The sequence below is a fragment of the Mastomys coucha genome, unplaced genomic scaffold (assembly GCF_008632895.1).
Source record: "Mastomys coucha isolate ucsf_1 unplaced genomic scaffold, UCSF_Mcou_1 pScaffold18, whole genome shotgun sequence".
Taxonomy (NCBI): Eukaryota; Metazoa; Chordata; class Mammalia; order Rodentia; family Muridae; genus Mastomys; species Mastomys coucha.
Window position 1 is genome coordinate 36,437,067 of NW_022196900.1, and position 15,216 is coordinate 36,452,282.

The 15,216-nt window shown below is 35.4% G+C and overlaps 1 protein-coding gene across 47 annotated transcripts in view; it reads right to left on the reverse strand.

The window, feature by feature from the left end:
* Positions 1-15,216, reverse strand: part of Ptprd (protein tyrosine phosphatase receptor type D) — a 2,240,535-nt gene that overhangs the window by 306,455 nt on the left and 1,918,864 nt on the right. For 27 of the 47 annotated variants that reach the window (XM_031377711.1, XM_031377696.1, XM_031377694.1 and 24 more), the window contains 2 exons: positions 5,165-5,313; positions 1,977-2,118 (listed from right to left, as the gene is read on the reverse strand). In XM_031377711.1, coding sequence (XP_031233571.1) covers positions 1,977-2,118; positions 5,165-5,313 — 291 coding nt within the window. The remainder of the gene's footprint in view (positions 1-1,976; positions 2,119-5,164; positions 5,314-15,216) is intronic. The other 20 variants (XM_031377713.1, XM_031377716.1, XM_031377715.1 and 17 more) reach the window with 1 other exon arrangement.

The following is a 15,216-nucleotide window of genomic DNA, read 5'->3' on the forward strand; positions in this document are numbered from 1 at the left end:
CTGGTTACATTACAAACATACACATATAGATTCACATATATCTAGATGTTCGATAGCACAAGTACACCATCTATAAACATGGATGAGCACCCCATTAAAATTTTACATCTGAATTCTAATGACTGTCCACATTTTATTTTAATAGATATTATAGCTGCCTGGTAGATTTTATTCCTCCTATTATCTTTGCAAATGTTTTAAATACTTTTTAAAGTTTAAAATACATTTTATGTCATCCATTATGAGCCCAGAGACTTAGGATTTATAACCTCATTGTCTGAGTTTCATCATGGAGGGATATTGGCTGCAATTCTTTAGAATTTGAGGTTTTTGAATACATATGGTTATGAAAGAATGCATTTATGGGTTAATCTGCAATGGGCATGTTTTCTGAGTATATGGGTTTTCATGATCTCTTGTTTCTTAGTTTGGGACTTTCTTTTTAAAAATTTTTTATTAGATTTTTTTATTCACTTTTCATATTTCTCCCATTTCCTGGCTTCCCCTCCAAAAATCTCCCTATTCCCTCCCCCTCCCCCTGCTCACCAATCCACCCTCTCCTGCTCCCTGGACCTGGCATTCTCCTACACTGGGGCATAGAGCCTTCAGAGGACAACGGCCCTTCCTCCCATTAATGACTGACTATGCCATCCTCTGAAAGCTGCATCCATGCAGCTGGAGCCATGAGTGGGACTCTATTTTCAATTCAGCTTTTGGGGTATACTGAGCTCTGACAACAGCAACAAAGGAATGGTACAGAAGCCTCACTTTTACAGGGAGGTGATACGCCTTACAAGACCAGACTTTTCACATGCATGCATCCTGATGGAGCCTTGCAACCTCAGTGCTGAACTCCAAAATCCTTGCAGTTTTCTTCCTGGCATCTATCTTTACAAAGGTCCATTCTCTGAGTATCTTCCATCTTTACAACACTTGGAAACGTCTCCTACTCATTTAATTTCTTCTCAAATTTTGTCAAAATTTTATTCCGAAAAATTGTCTATTGTAAGTTTTTTCAAACAATTCTGAGGCATAAAACAAGAAAACAATATCACAGAGAAGGAGATAAAGATGCACAGAACATTATCATAATAATACTATCTACTAGCTTCCCAGTTAGGCTATGCTTATATCTTTGCTGAAGAATCAGGGCTAGAAATATAGCAAGGGGCCATATTTTATACAACACCACTATCATGGTAATGGAACTCTACAAAACAGGCACCGCTTTAACAGGCTTCATAAACAACACAGAGGAAGAGAAAGGCATCTGCCGTTCCATTTTATTCATCAATGGGTATCAGCTCAAAAAACCACCTGAAATAAATAAGTATTTTTGGCATAAAATGTGCATATCTTCTTGTTAATCATTTTATGGAAAGAAGCTCACCTTTTCTTTTCTTTTCTTTCTTTGTTTTTAATCATTTTGTTTGTTTGTTTGTTTGCTTGTTGTCTCGAGACAGGGTTTCTCTATGTAGCTCTGGCGGTCCTGAAACTCACTCTGTAGACCAGGCTGGCCTCAAACTCAGAAATCTGCCTGCCTCCCAAGTGCTGGGATTAAGGGCATGTGCTGCCATTGCCTGGCCTTAATCAATTATTTTAGGGAAGGAAGCTTCTTTAATTTTGTAACTATCAGTGTCAACTTAGTGTACAAGAAAACAGCAGCAGTAGGAATCAAACACAAGACTAGACACAAGTGACGCTAACAGTGGAGAGATCCATACATTTTCCTGTCTGGATATCCTTGCCAAAATCAAAATGGCATCTGGCATTTAAAACAAAAACTTTTCTTGATTAACATTCCTTCAAGAATCAAGAAGATACCCACTGTCTGATTAATATTTGGCACATTCCAGCATTTTACTGAAGCTCTTTCCTTGTGTGATCGTACCACAACCCTGCTCTCTGAACAGTCCCACAAAAGAGCACTTGACAGACAGAACAGCTGCCATGATACAACCACCATGAACACTTACCACGTAAAACTGTGAGTCTGGTGGACACACTTATTTCTCCCACATTATTCGAGGCCACACATTCATAAATGGCCTCATCCCGTGGAGTCCTTAAGGGCTGTATTCTGAGAACTGATCCAGATCCATCGTCAAATTCTATTACCTATTAGAGGAAACAATAGCTGTCACAGGTGTTGTTACAATCATCTACCTCTCAGCTAAACTTCTCAGTACAGTAGTGAGCCAGCCATTAGGCGCCAACTAGACTAGGCATCATTCTGATAGAGCACTGAATTCTAATAAAGTGGGACAGGAGAACATTTGCTCAAATGTATATACCTTGTACCAAACAACAACAAAAAACCATAAAACTACCAATAGACAAGGACAGATCCCTAGTCCCTACCAAATCCCACCATGATTCCCTCATTTAACATATCTCAAGCTTAGTGATTACAAGTATACCATAGCTGTGACGGATAAACTTCATTTACTCATTTTGGCAACAGATGTGCTTATGTGGACCCGTTTAAAAGATAATGCTTATCACCACAAATATTTCTTCCATTTAAAGGGTCTTGTTCTTAACAATATATATGGCCAAACCACGATGAGAAAACTGCATAAATCTAGTACTTAGGCAGCCAACAAGTGAGCCAACCCAAAGCCTGGCAGCCTGCATTAATTTTGTCATAAATCATTCCAGTATTTATTCCAGCTTAACATTTCCTGCCTTTTTATGGCCTTCTTCCCATGAAATGGAGGCCTGTCTCACCAGGCCAAACAAGAGTAAGCTAAGCACCAATCCTGAATTCACTGTCATTCTGGGCTCCACTGTGAAAGAGAAGAGCAACACTGGCACTAAAAGCAGCTAAAAGAACCGGCATAAAGTCTGCAAGCCACCGTGGTGCTACATATGTACAGCAGTCAGGAGCATCACCATTCCATTCCACAACGTCTTCATGCAGCTGCTTACTGAGACACGGTGCTTTTGGAGTGTTTCTGTGTGCCTTGACTGCAAATAAACCAAGACTTTCTATCAAATCCAGTTACAGGGAGCTTAATCCCTGTTTCTGTGCGCATGTATTACCATGCAGAGAAAGGAGATTAAATATTTTAATTGTATTCACTTTAGCTCCTTTGTGTTCCACTTTAATTGTAAATTCAGAAATACTCAAAATGTTCAATTTCTCAAACACCACTGTATACTTTCAGCTTGATTAAGCACACATCTGAAAGGAATCTGGTATATATCTAAGAGATACAAGCACCAGTTACTAGAATCTTCCTTAAATTCCACAGTTTTATAAAAAAAGAATACCTGAGTATATATACCAGTTTAATTTAGAAAATGTATGCACATCACTGATATGAGTTTAAATTTAAATTAATTTTATATTAATATCATTATATATTCACAAACTTTAACCATTTTGCATATTGAAACATTTTTATGTTGTCATGCATTAAAAGCCAGTGCTCTAATTCCCACTTTGAAAGCAATCAATGCATGCTTTCTATGTGCCAAATACCATATCTGGCATTGACAGAAGCAGAAGCAAAACCAGTGTCATCTATTACATACACAGGAGTATAAGGTATACAAGTGCTCTGTGTGTGTGTCTGTGTGTGTGTGTGTGTCTGTATGTGTGTCTACTACAAATTTGGTTAAGGATTTTTCAGCTCAAGACTTGGAATCACTTCACATAGCTGCTTTACATAATATACTTTTCACTGAATTTGTTTTTTTTTTTTGCTTTCTGAATTTGTTTATATGATTCTCATTAGCAAGTATGTACAAAGAAGATCTCATGCTTTGAACTATGTGGTCCTATCATTTATTTCCATAAGATTTATTTAGAAGGTCACCTTCAATAGAAAGCTTATCAAAGAGCATCCCTCTTGGGAAAAAAACTTTTAACTTAAAGGGAAAAAAGTTTATATACCCCAAATTCTCATAAACAACATGATTGTTTGTGTATAGTATAGAAAATTCCTTGAAGAAATTTTAAGAAAAGTTTAAACCAATGTATCATAAATTCAAACATATAAAAAATAAAATTTATGTCTAAATTTGTAAAATTATAACTTGTGACTTGAAGTTCAAATTTTAAATTTCACTGCTATTTCTAATCAGAATTCTTATCATCTTGAACCTGCTCTGAGCACTTTGAACAATAATGATACAGTATTTTGAGTTTTAGTTGTGATATTACCATTTGCCAGAGATTATAATCAATTTTCCAAACTGTGAACTAAGTCATGAAATCTATTAGAAAATCAGGCAAAATAGAAGAGAGTTTTGATAATTGGGATAGCTCAAGAGTCTTGATGTCCCCTAAAACTCAGTACAATCTGGGCATCTTCATTTATGAATATGATGTGCTTTGGAATGAATAGATTTCTAAATCACACACTTCCTCCTGATACTGAAATGACTTAGCATCATTGTGTACTTTTTCCTGAAGGAAGACAAAAAAGTCTCCACTAGATTCCCTGAATAATTACTATGTTCGGCTTGTTTCTTTTACATTGTACTTTACACTAAAACACAAAAGAAACTTTATTATTATAGTCCATAGGGTTAGTGAAGTCGGTACTTGATATTTTAATCCACCATCTTCTCTTGACTTGGTAACAGAGACTGAAATCCCCTTCCAAGAAAACACTCCTGAATTTAAGCTATAGGATTGGATATAACTGATCCTATTTTCAATAACAAAGTTTAGAATCTGGTATAAACAAGTTGATACCGTTTAGCCATCCACATATTGTATTAAGATATAACCATGCAATTCAGTAGCACTAAGGAAGATAGAAACTGCTAGAAAGACATACATTTTTCATATGCCCTTTGCACTTGGGAAAATGAGGATATGGGATTCTACCTTGCAATCTTAAGAGAAAGCAGTCTGAAGATGAGTCAAGCAGACATATCCAAGACTCCAGTATTCCCCTTACTTGAAATAGAAACCAGAATCTCAGACATGCACTCTAAAATAATCCCCAGACCCTAGTTAAGTCCTTTCACAAGTGGAGACAAAACGCAGCCACCACAATGACCACATTCTCTATTCTCGAAAGACACTGAGTTACAGTGCTCATTGCAGGTGACATAACTGTCACAACTCAGTACTTGTGACACCTCATAGCAGAGCAGAGAGAGAATAGATGCATTCTTCCCCAGAGAAACAGAACAATGGACCTAATACCTCAAATCTCTGGTTGCTGACTTTCTTTCCTTTTTTGTTCCAGACAATTTTAGGTCTTGGGTCTCCTGTAGCTTGACAAATGAACGATGCAACTCCTCCAGAGACCCCTGTCTGATCAACCGGAGTTCGTGTAAACCTGGGGGGTGCTGAAATAAGAAGGAATAAACACCACAATTAGCATCAGTATTGAAATAGATTATGACCCAATTCCACTGCTCCCCTCACAGTAAACAGTCTCATCCAGCATCAATGCAGGAAGATGAAAACCCCAAGGCAACCAACCACCTTCTGCATTTGAGGGGTAACTTTGTGGTCAAGGTCTGTTATCTCTTAATGCTTTCATTGCTAAAACCTGAATTAAGGCAGAGAGATCCAATAACATCCAAAGAGCAACATCATACATTAATTTTTATTACCAGTATTTAAAAATCCAATTTGTCCACGGTAACAAAAAGCTCATCAATCAAAGTGAGTAAAATTCCAGCACTTTGCTTTGATGTCACTATCAGGATGTTGCCAGAAAGCAGCACTGCCACAGCTAGGCTATTAAAATTAGTGACATTTAAGGGATGTTCTAGGAAATTTTAAAGAGACAAGAAATATAGCCTGGAATTAGAAGGCACAGCAGGAAACAGGACAGGGGAAATGCTGCAGGGGCATCCACACATTGTCTTGTAATGTAGATCCTCATTTTGTGAATCATTTTGTGAAAAGGAGCCCAGGGAAAGGGGGTTTAATAGGAGGAACCAAGTTATGGTTACTAAAGAAGAAAGAATGGAAATGGAATTTTCTAGAGTCTCCATCTCAGTTGACTCTTTGAGCAGTAATACTTTCCTCTCTGAAAGCACTTCTTTCCTATCTTATATTTTCAATTTAAAAATCAATCACAGGGTGATGACATAAGACATAGATGAATGTGATGAGTATTTACATATACAAATATTTATTGTGAAAATCGATTAGCAGAAGAATATAGGCAGCATAAATATAAGTAGCACAAATATTAATAATATTGGTGTTTATGTTAAAATGAATTACAATATGAATAGGAAATATTACATCTAAGATGGAATTATTTTATCACATGATATAAGAAACACTTATGAGTCAATAAAAAGGTACAAATACATAATGCAGAATTCTGAGGGACATCTGATAAGAAAACACTTAAATTTTGCACAGTATGTGAAAACATTAATGATGGTAGCTTATAAAGTAATTTTAATTGCTTTTTAAGTGGCTCTATTTTCATTTGTAAATGCATAATGTCTGTTTGTATGTATATACAAGTGCAATGATCTGAAGAGGCCTGAACAGGGCATCAGATCCCCCAAAGCTGGAGCTACATCCTGTGGACTACTAGGCATAAACTGGTCATGCAGCAAGAGCTTTTGACTGGTAAGCCATCTCGCCTTTCTCCATATTTGAGATTTGAAACTGTTACATTTGAAAAATGTTTTAATGTCAAGAACATTTTACTTCTTCATTTTCCTTTCTTTTCTTTTAATGGCTGTACAGATTGTTTCAGTTAGTGTTCTTTAGTGGTATCACTGACAACAGCTATAATTAGTTCTAGTTAATGTTTAATTTAAATATAATCGTCAAACTCTAGGACAAAAAATTAGCAACATTGTAACTTTTTTGCTCATTGCTCTCATGAAACTTTGCCATCCATCATGTTTCCACTGGACGCCTTGCAATACCTATAACATTTTCTAACCCAGTTTGAATTTTTTGTCAGATTGAAAAACAGATAAACTCAAATCTACTGTTATTTGACCAAAGATGATGACAGACAGGTAGGCAGGCAGACAGGCAGGTAAGTAGATAGATGATACATACATACATACATACATACATACATAGAACAAAAGAAAGAGACAGACAGACAGAGAAAAAGGCTCTGAGACAGACGGCAAAATCATATAGCTTTATTGTTTCTTCACTGTCAAGACATGAGATAGGGACAAATTATTTTGCAAACATTATCCCAGTTTTGCAGGTACCTATCTAATTATATGATTACACAAATAGGGGAGTTCAGGAGAAATAAAAGAGAAGCATCTTTACATTCGCTTCATAGGAAGTGACTCCTCTTCTCTTTAGCAAATTCAGTTTCTTGATGGAAAAACAAGAGCTTAGGGCATGTTTATGTTAAGAAAAATTAAGAATACAAATGGGCTCTACCAGCCCTGTTCAATATCACATGCTATAGCATCCATGGATAGAAATATAAATGAGATAATTACAATAAGCAGTGAGAAGTACTTAAAAAGATTTGGATTAACAAATAGTGAGAAGGATTAAAAAAATAATGATAACTTTCCTGAAAACAAACCTGGCATTACAAGTTTTCTTATTTCTATTTCTACCATTTCAAGTGAAGTAAATTGATGGAAAAATATGCCCTTGTCAGTAACTAATAAAAATAAATTCATAAAAATAAAACCAATCTCATTTATAAAACACAATTAATAATGAAAAAAATTTCTAGCAAGTGTCCCTGAGAAACAAAGCCTACAAATTGTCATAATACTGTTAATTTTGAGCCCTTTAATCTCCTTTCTACATTATAAAATTGATTATAAAAATGGCAATGCATAAATTGCCATTTAAATTGTTTTTAAATTTCTTGCAAGAGTGTAGAAAATAAATGAAGGACCAATGAATGACACGACTATTCACATACCCATTATGTATTTAATAACCCTAAAGCAGTTGCAGTTTCCCAGAACTAGGGGAGCCTTTGTAAGGGATACTGTTGTTTCTATTCCCAAAGCATGAGGGAAATTTATAGATTCTTAAAATCTGAAAGGAATATTCGCCATGTATTAAAGGCTACATTTGCCCATACATTCCAAGCCATAAAAGGAATTAATGATATTGTTCTAGGAAGGAAAACAATAAATATTTTTTGATAATTTTTAGTAGACATGTATGTTGTGTAAATAATTTTTTGACTGGACCTATTCTAAGACCTGTGCAACCAACTCTTGGCAGATAGCCACTGGAAGATATGTAGTAGAGGGCTAAATTCCAAGACTCCTGCAACGCTAGGGGAAGGTGAATATTTTTATCTTAGGAGGCATAAGAACATGAAACAGGCACTTCCCATCTACACTGGCAAAGGATGTAAAGAACTAGATGAACATGCTATCATATTTTGGTGTGCATGCTTCCCAAATGTTAGTCATGCTCTAAAGAAGGAAAGAGAAGTGTACAATTAAAAGTGTAATACAAAGCTTGACTAAAACCCCACAAACAAGGATATCCCAAAGGATCAGAACACACAAGGACAAGAGACACAAGTGCATCAACAGGGCTGTGTAGTGAACATTTATTCGATCTAAAGTGATCATTAGTGTATACTTCCCCTGAAGATAAGAAGCAAGAGAAAAGCAAGAGTATAAAGAGAAATAGTAATGAAGAAATGTTCAGTTATAACTATATTGAGCCCTGATCTTCCATTCCTAATTCAGCTAGCTAGATGTCATCACTTCTCACATACAGCTGCTGAGGTTGTATTTTGAGTGATATATTTCTATTCAAGCTGATTTTGACAAGTGAGAAGGTGTGTGTGTGTGTGTGTGTGTTTGTGTGTATTAAGATAGGAACTATAAGATGTTAAATTACTATTCAACACAGCAAGTCTGTTTTCCAAATGCAAGACAAGGAAGCTACAAACACACACAGGAATAAGAAGATGGGCTTAGAAGATAATATGAAATATGTCTATCATAGTACCTATATATTCATTCACTGTACAATCACATAATACATTCACAGTGTACATAGAAGTTCTAAGAATACAGTTGATTGTTATTTTCTGTGGTATCAGAGGAGGAGCCAAAGGCTGAAAATTGATTTTTACATGATAAAACTGAATGTAATGATTTCATAGTTTGATACTAGATTGTGTTTTAAGTGGCTGGCTTTCTAAAGCCAAGATAGTGTGTCCAAAGTGCTCTTATGGCGATAAGTTTATAGGAGTGAACTAATTAAGACTAGCAAACTGTCTTGGCCATCCTTAATCACGTGTGCTACTGAGGACAAAGTTGTCTCTTTAGGACAATTTGTTAGGTAGAGCCAGACATTAGCAAGACAAAACCATTGATGAATGATCAGTATCTATAGAAAAGCAGTATTGTGAAAATTCTTACAGCTTAAGATGACTCAGGTTTGATATAATTTGGTTGGTTAACTAAGACTCCTTTAAATAAGGATTGCAGAGAAAACACCATATAAAGTGAAAGGAGAAATGAGGTGTCATTTGTCTAATTTAACTCTAATTAATATGATGTTTCTGTGGACATCAAGGAAACATGTCTCACAGGGAAAAACACTAAGCAGCATGTAACTAATTGGCTTCATTTCTTTTCACTGATTATCATTTGATTTTAAAGGGATATTAGTCATAACATTGTATGCAAGATCTTGAAATGAGAAGGTTAATAACGTTAGAGGATATAAAAGGAGAGGGGGGATGTTCAGTACGAAGATGAAAGCAGCCTATATTTAGGAACCTGCTTTCTCCCTTATGGCACACCTTCAAATTGAACCATCTCATACCTGTCCCTACAAATGTCAAGGCAACAACTCTGAAAAATAGATCAGAAACAGGATACCTGCAATAATTTGGTTGGAAATAAAACAGTGCAAGAGGGAGTTCAAGAATGTTCAAAGACCTATACATACAAATACAGCTTTACCTTCTCTTATAGCCAGAGGACAGCCTAGAGCCACAGAAGGGAACAGGAAGAGTAACTAGAGATTGTGTGCATCCTATGATGATAAGCTTGATTTCCACTGGGCATGTGTGCAGAGAGGAGACAGTGACGAAATCTTCTAGGCTCATGATGAAAGACAGAGGTCCCAAGTGTATCTGAGGAGGATAAAGCCCATGGCTCAGCTGTCATCTGCCTGATTTTCCCAATTTGTGTCCTGTAAACTGTGGGGACACCTCACCTGTCACATGGTTACTTTAGATCTGAACGAGGTCTTCCTATCCAATCCTGTCTCTTTAAAGTCAAAGAGACTGTGTCTAGTTCTTCTCATTTCCATGTTAATATAGCTTCCTAAACAACCCTTTATCATTAAATTTTGACTTACAGGACAGAACATTTCAGAATCAAAGAAAAATTATTCTTAATAACTTGCACTCACTAGACAAAATGCTTTCCCAATATTATACTCATAGTGTAAACATCCTACAAAATGTAATTTTGACTCATATCACATAAACTGATAGAAAGTTTTAGAGAAGGGGTTCTCAACCAGTGGTTCATGACCGCTTTGCAGGGGGAATCAAAAGACTTACTCACAAGGGTCCTATATCATATACCGTGCATATCAAATATTCACATTACGATTCATAAGAGTAGTAAATTACAGTTATGGAGTAGCAATGAAATAATCTTATAGTTGGGGGTCACCATAATAGTCCAGAATTAGGAAGGTTGAGAGCCACTGCTTTAGATTAATACAGATATTTGGAGCAGAAATAAGAAGAGGAAGAAGGATTAAAAGAAAGCGAGGGAAACTTACTGACCTGAAGAGACTTCTGACTATCTATTCTAATTGTGAGGCTTTGTTTCACTAAGCCAAACCAGAAGGTAGAAAGTTACAGATATTGCACAGGCAATGTACAATACTTAATTTGTTGTAATTTTAAAAGTGTATTCAACTATAAATTAACTATAAATGTCATAGTGATGGTATCCCCCAGGAATAAGTAATTTGTGTTAATTAGAGTAGTTATAGCTCATTAAGAAAATCCACCAGGAAGATGCTCTCTAGGAAAGTTCTTCTATAGTGCTACACAAAATTCCAGGATACAAATAGATCAGGGTGAGGTATCCAATCATGAGTCATGACCAACTGAGAAAAGTCCCAAAGTTCATTCAAAAGTTACCTGGATTCCAGGTTCAGCAGAGTTGACTATTGGCATCGATCTACATATGTGATCAATATTTGGTCATGAAAATAACCAACCAACCGACATGTTAAGGCTCTTGCTACTCATTCACATCCACTGCTATGCCTGCATAATCCATTGATTTTATTTAAGGCTTCAACTATAAATTCTTTGTGAATGACTACTGGAGTGTGCTCACATTTTACAGACAGAGCCTCTGTACAGCTACCACTATATTATCTGATAAGGGTTAGTACATGGACTGGTGGACAGGAAAAACACTAGGAAGAGAAAGATAACGGGAAAGAAATAAGTCGGGAGACTAAATCTGACTTTAGAAAGCATATATTCCATTTGAAGTATGCTCTCAATGTCTGGTTTTCATTTCTAATACTTGTAATATTATTTTCTAACATTTCAAAGGTGGCACACGAAAGCACACTATGTCATATGCCTCCCTAGTGCTCCTCAGACCACATGTCCACTTCTGTTTGAAGAACTTCATGTCCCAGAAGCTCAACCTTTGAGACTCACCTTACCTTCTTACATATTTGTCCTATCACCAACTCAGGCCACATAATACACCTCTAACCATCTCTAGATCTCTGCTTGTAGACCCAAGAAGAATGGCTTTGCTTTCTTTCTAAAATTCACATTAGAATCACTGGGGAGCCACAGAGGAAAAATGTACAGTTTTGGGGTCCCTAGGTCCATAAAGAGAGAAATTCTGTTGGGGGGGTAAATAATGTGTATGTAATTTGCTTAGTCCTGAGTGAAGCTGGTTGACATCCCCAGCCTTAAGTCATGTTTTCGTATCTTCAATCACTCTTACAGATTGCTGCGGTGGCTTTTTGTTCTTTTTAATTCTTTACAACTTTTGTTCTTGTGCTTCTACAATATAATATCTATGTATTTTCTAATCACACAATAAAGAAGTCCAAGAACTTATATTTGCCAAATAAATTAAAAAATTATTTGACTTTCTAGATCTTTCTGAATGGCTGCTAGGTGCATTTTCAAAATGCGAGTCCTCTACTGACTACCATGTACTTGGTTTTCATGCACTGCTATATGTTCTTTTCTGGAACAGAATGGAATTTTGCTGGTTTCCCCATTTTGAGATTTTTCACTCAGAAGAAAATCCTCCCAAACTCTCTCGCTGAATCTTTACTTAAATGAATCACAAGCCTTTAGCCCCTTTATCTCTTTGATCACATGTTCTTTCACTTAAATGAGTCTTGATAGCGTATATTTCACTATAATGACTATAGAGTCTATGCTTCCAAGGTAGTACCAAATGAGTACTACCTTGAAAAAAACCTGCAACCTGCTCACTTCACAGGTCCTACCATGCTCATTGTACAAATTGTTTTCAGTGAATAATACAGATAAGAGATACTGAAAATATCCTATACTTTATGTCAATGAAAAATTTTAAGCATTTTCGATCTCATCTAAACAAATTAAGTAGCAGTTATAACATAGTTATATTAAAAATACATCTAGATAAATATTATAATATTTATTATCTAAATATTTAAAATATTTAGATAATATTTTAAAATAACAATTTTATAGCATTAAAGAGTATAAATAGACCTTTCCTTAATTTTTAAAGGATTTCAGCAATTTTTCTTTCAGTATCATAAAAAGATTCAGATAAGCAGTCTTATAATTATTGTCTCATGTTTGTATATAACTCTGATGTTCTTTATTCTTAATGTAAAATTACAACATATATGTTAAATTATTACATATAGGCTGAAAAATGAAAACTTGAAAGTTTATCATAAATTTTAATAAATTGGGTTTGAAAACTAATGTAGGTATTCACAGTTACAATGATAGGTCTATGTACCTGAGTCATGTTTAATACTAAAAATAACTTTATCATTGCCAAAGTTTCATCTATTTTAAACTAAGAGATAGAAGGTGGAGATCAAAAACGAGATAGCATGACAAGGGCATTGGCTGGTCCACCACCTAAAGAAGAAATTCTTTTAACCCTGGTTTGAACATTTTTGTTGAGACATAAAAAAGTCATTCCTTGTGATAAAGTCACAAATATCAACAAAAAGAAAGGAGAGATTTTTGTAGACAAACCTTAATATATCACTGTATAATATAAAAATAACTTTCAGATTAAATAGGTCAAAGCATTCAGGAATATGTTAGATTTTCAAACTTGTTTCCGAAACTCTCAGGGAGGAAACTTCTCATGTAAATTATATTACCACAGTTAATGCCTTTCTGACTTTATATTTATGATTCTCTGTCCATTTTAATGACTTCCATGGTCCTGTGTATTTTATTTTGCTCTATCAACAAACTAGTAAATGACTTATATCTACCTACAAAGTAATCTAATACTTTTAAATAATATGTATTATTATGAGTTGTATAAATTTCCAATTTACTAAATGTTATAATTTGTTAGCTTAGTTTAATTTTTAGTAGGTATTTCTGGGATTCACTTTGCTTTTAATTAAGCAGCATTAAGGAAATATTCAGCAAAAATTTAATTCAATTCATCTAATATTTCCCAGTAGTCCTGGGAGTTCAGTTGAGTGACACTCATACCTTCTTCTTAAGAGAAGTTACTTATAAAATAAATGATAAGATTTCCTTTGAAAAAAACTTAAGAAATAAGTCATTTGTAATAGTATTACAAATGGAAATAGTTTCAAATTATTGCATTTAAAGTTGTATAAAAAGACAATCTAAAATGATCTAGAATGTGTTCAAAATGCAGATTCTTTGTCTTGTTTACAGATATGAGTGTATACTATAAATATTTCTTTAAACATCATTTTTTATGTGTTAAAATCAAGCAAATCACAGTATCAACTTATAAGCTTGCTATGAACACTAAAGGGGTTCATGAATATTAAACATTCACCACAATGACTGCGATATTCTCAGTAACCAGGGAACCATGGATAGACCATTAGCCTACTGACCAACCTCGCAAGGCAGCACATCACTTCTAGTTGGTTTTATGATTCACTGAAAATATCCACACATGCACACACCTCTTCCATGTTACAGCCTGTGGAAAATGTCTTAACTACTTACATTCCAAGATTACCTAACAAGCTTAACCAGACTAAAACTGGTGTCAGCAAAAATATGGTTGACTGGTTCCTGGAGGAAATTTTCTCCAACACTGTCCCTACCCTACCATCCCAGCAGACCTTGGGATTTCTCTACCACTTCACTTTAATCCTGGATATCACTTGCAGTTACTTCACATTCCAGAACACCAAAATAATTTCCAGTTCTGCTAGTTAAAACACTTTGCATATAGCAGCAGGCCTATTCACATTTATGGATACAAGAGGGCAGGCCCAGGGCTCAGAGCAGCAAGTAGCAATAATTTTTTCCAATATATTGCAGCTTAGATATGATCCAAGTTTCTGCCATGTCTGGTAAAGCTCACTATGGCTGGGATGAAGAATAACAACAGGTCCTATGGCTTCAAAGCCTTTCAAGTTGTAAAGTCACACTCTTGAATCTTCTCTCATACAGTTCATTTGCTGATGGTGTTCAAAATGTTACCAGAACTGCACATCACTCAAGATGTTCATAAAAATAATGGAAGACTGGTGAAGGTTTTTTAATTCCAGCACTTGGGAGAAAGAAGCAGATGGATGTCTTTGAGTTCTAACCTGGTGAATTCAAAACTAGCCATGGATGCATGGCAATATTCTGTTGAAGAAGAGGAGGAGAAATAGGAGGAGCAGCAGGAAGAGGAAGATGATGATGAAAAAGATTCAATATTCATAAACAATGAAAGGAAGTACAGAGAATATTCTTAGAGGAAATGTGACAGGATGATGGCACACAGTCTAGAAAAATAAAACTGGAGAAAGTGGTGTTGCTTTTCTATATGCTCTGCCTGAGCATCTTCACTTATGTCTGGTGTGCCATTCCTCTTCAAATAAGCTAATTACCTGTCCTGTGTGATCCAATTTGCAGATAGCAGGTTAGGATAAAGAAGAAATGATTCCTTTTAATGATGATCAGTACATCTGATTTGATAAATTATGATTAAATGAAAAGTAAATTACTAGTGAGTGATGTAATGAATCTGCTTTGGAAACTAATTCTAAACCAAAGATGCTAGAGAGTAGGA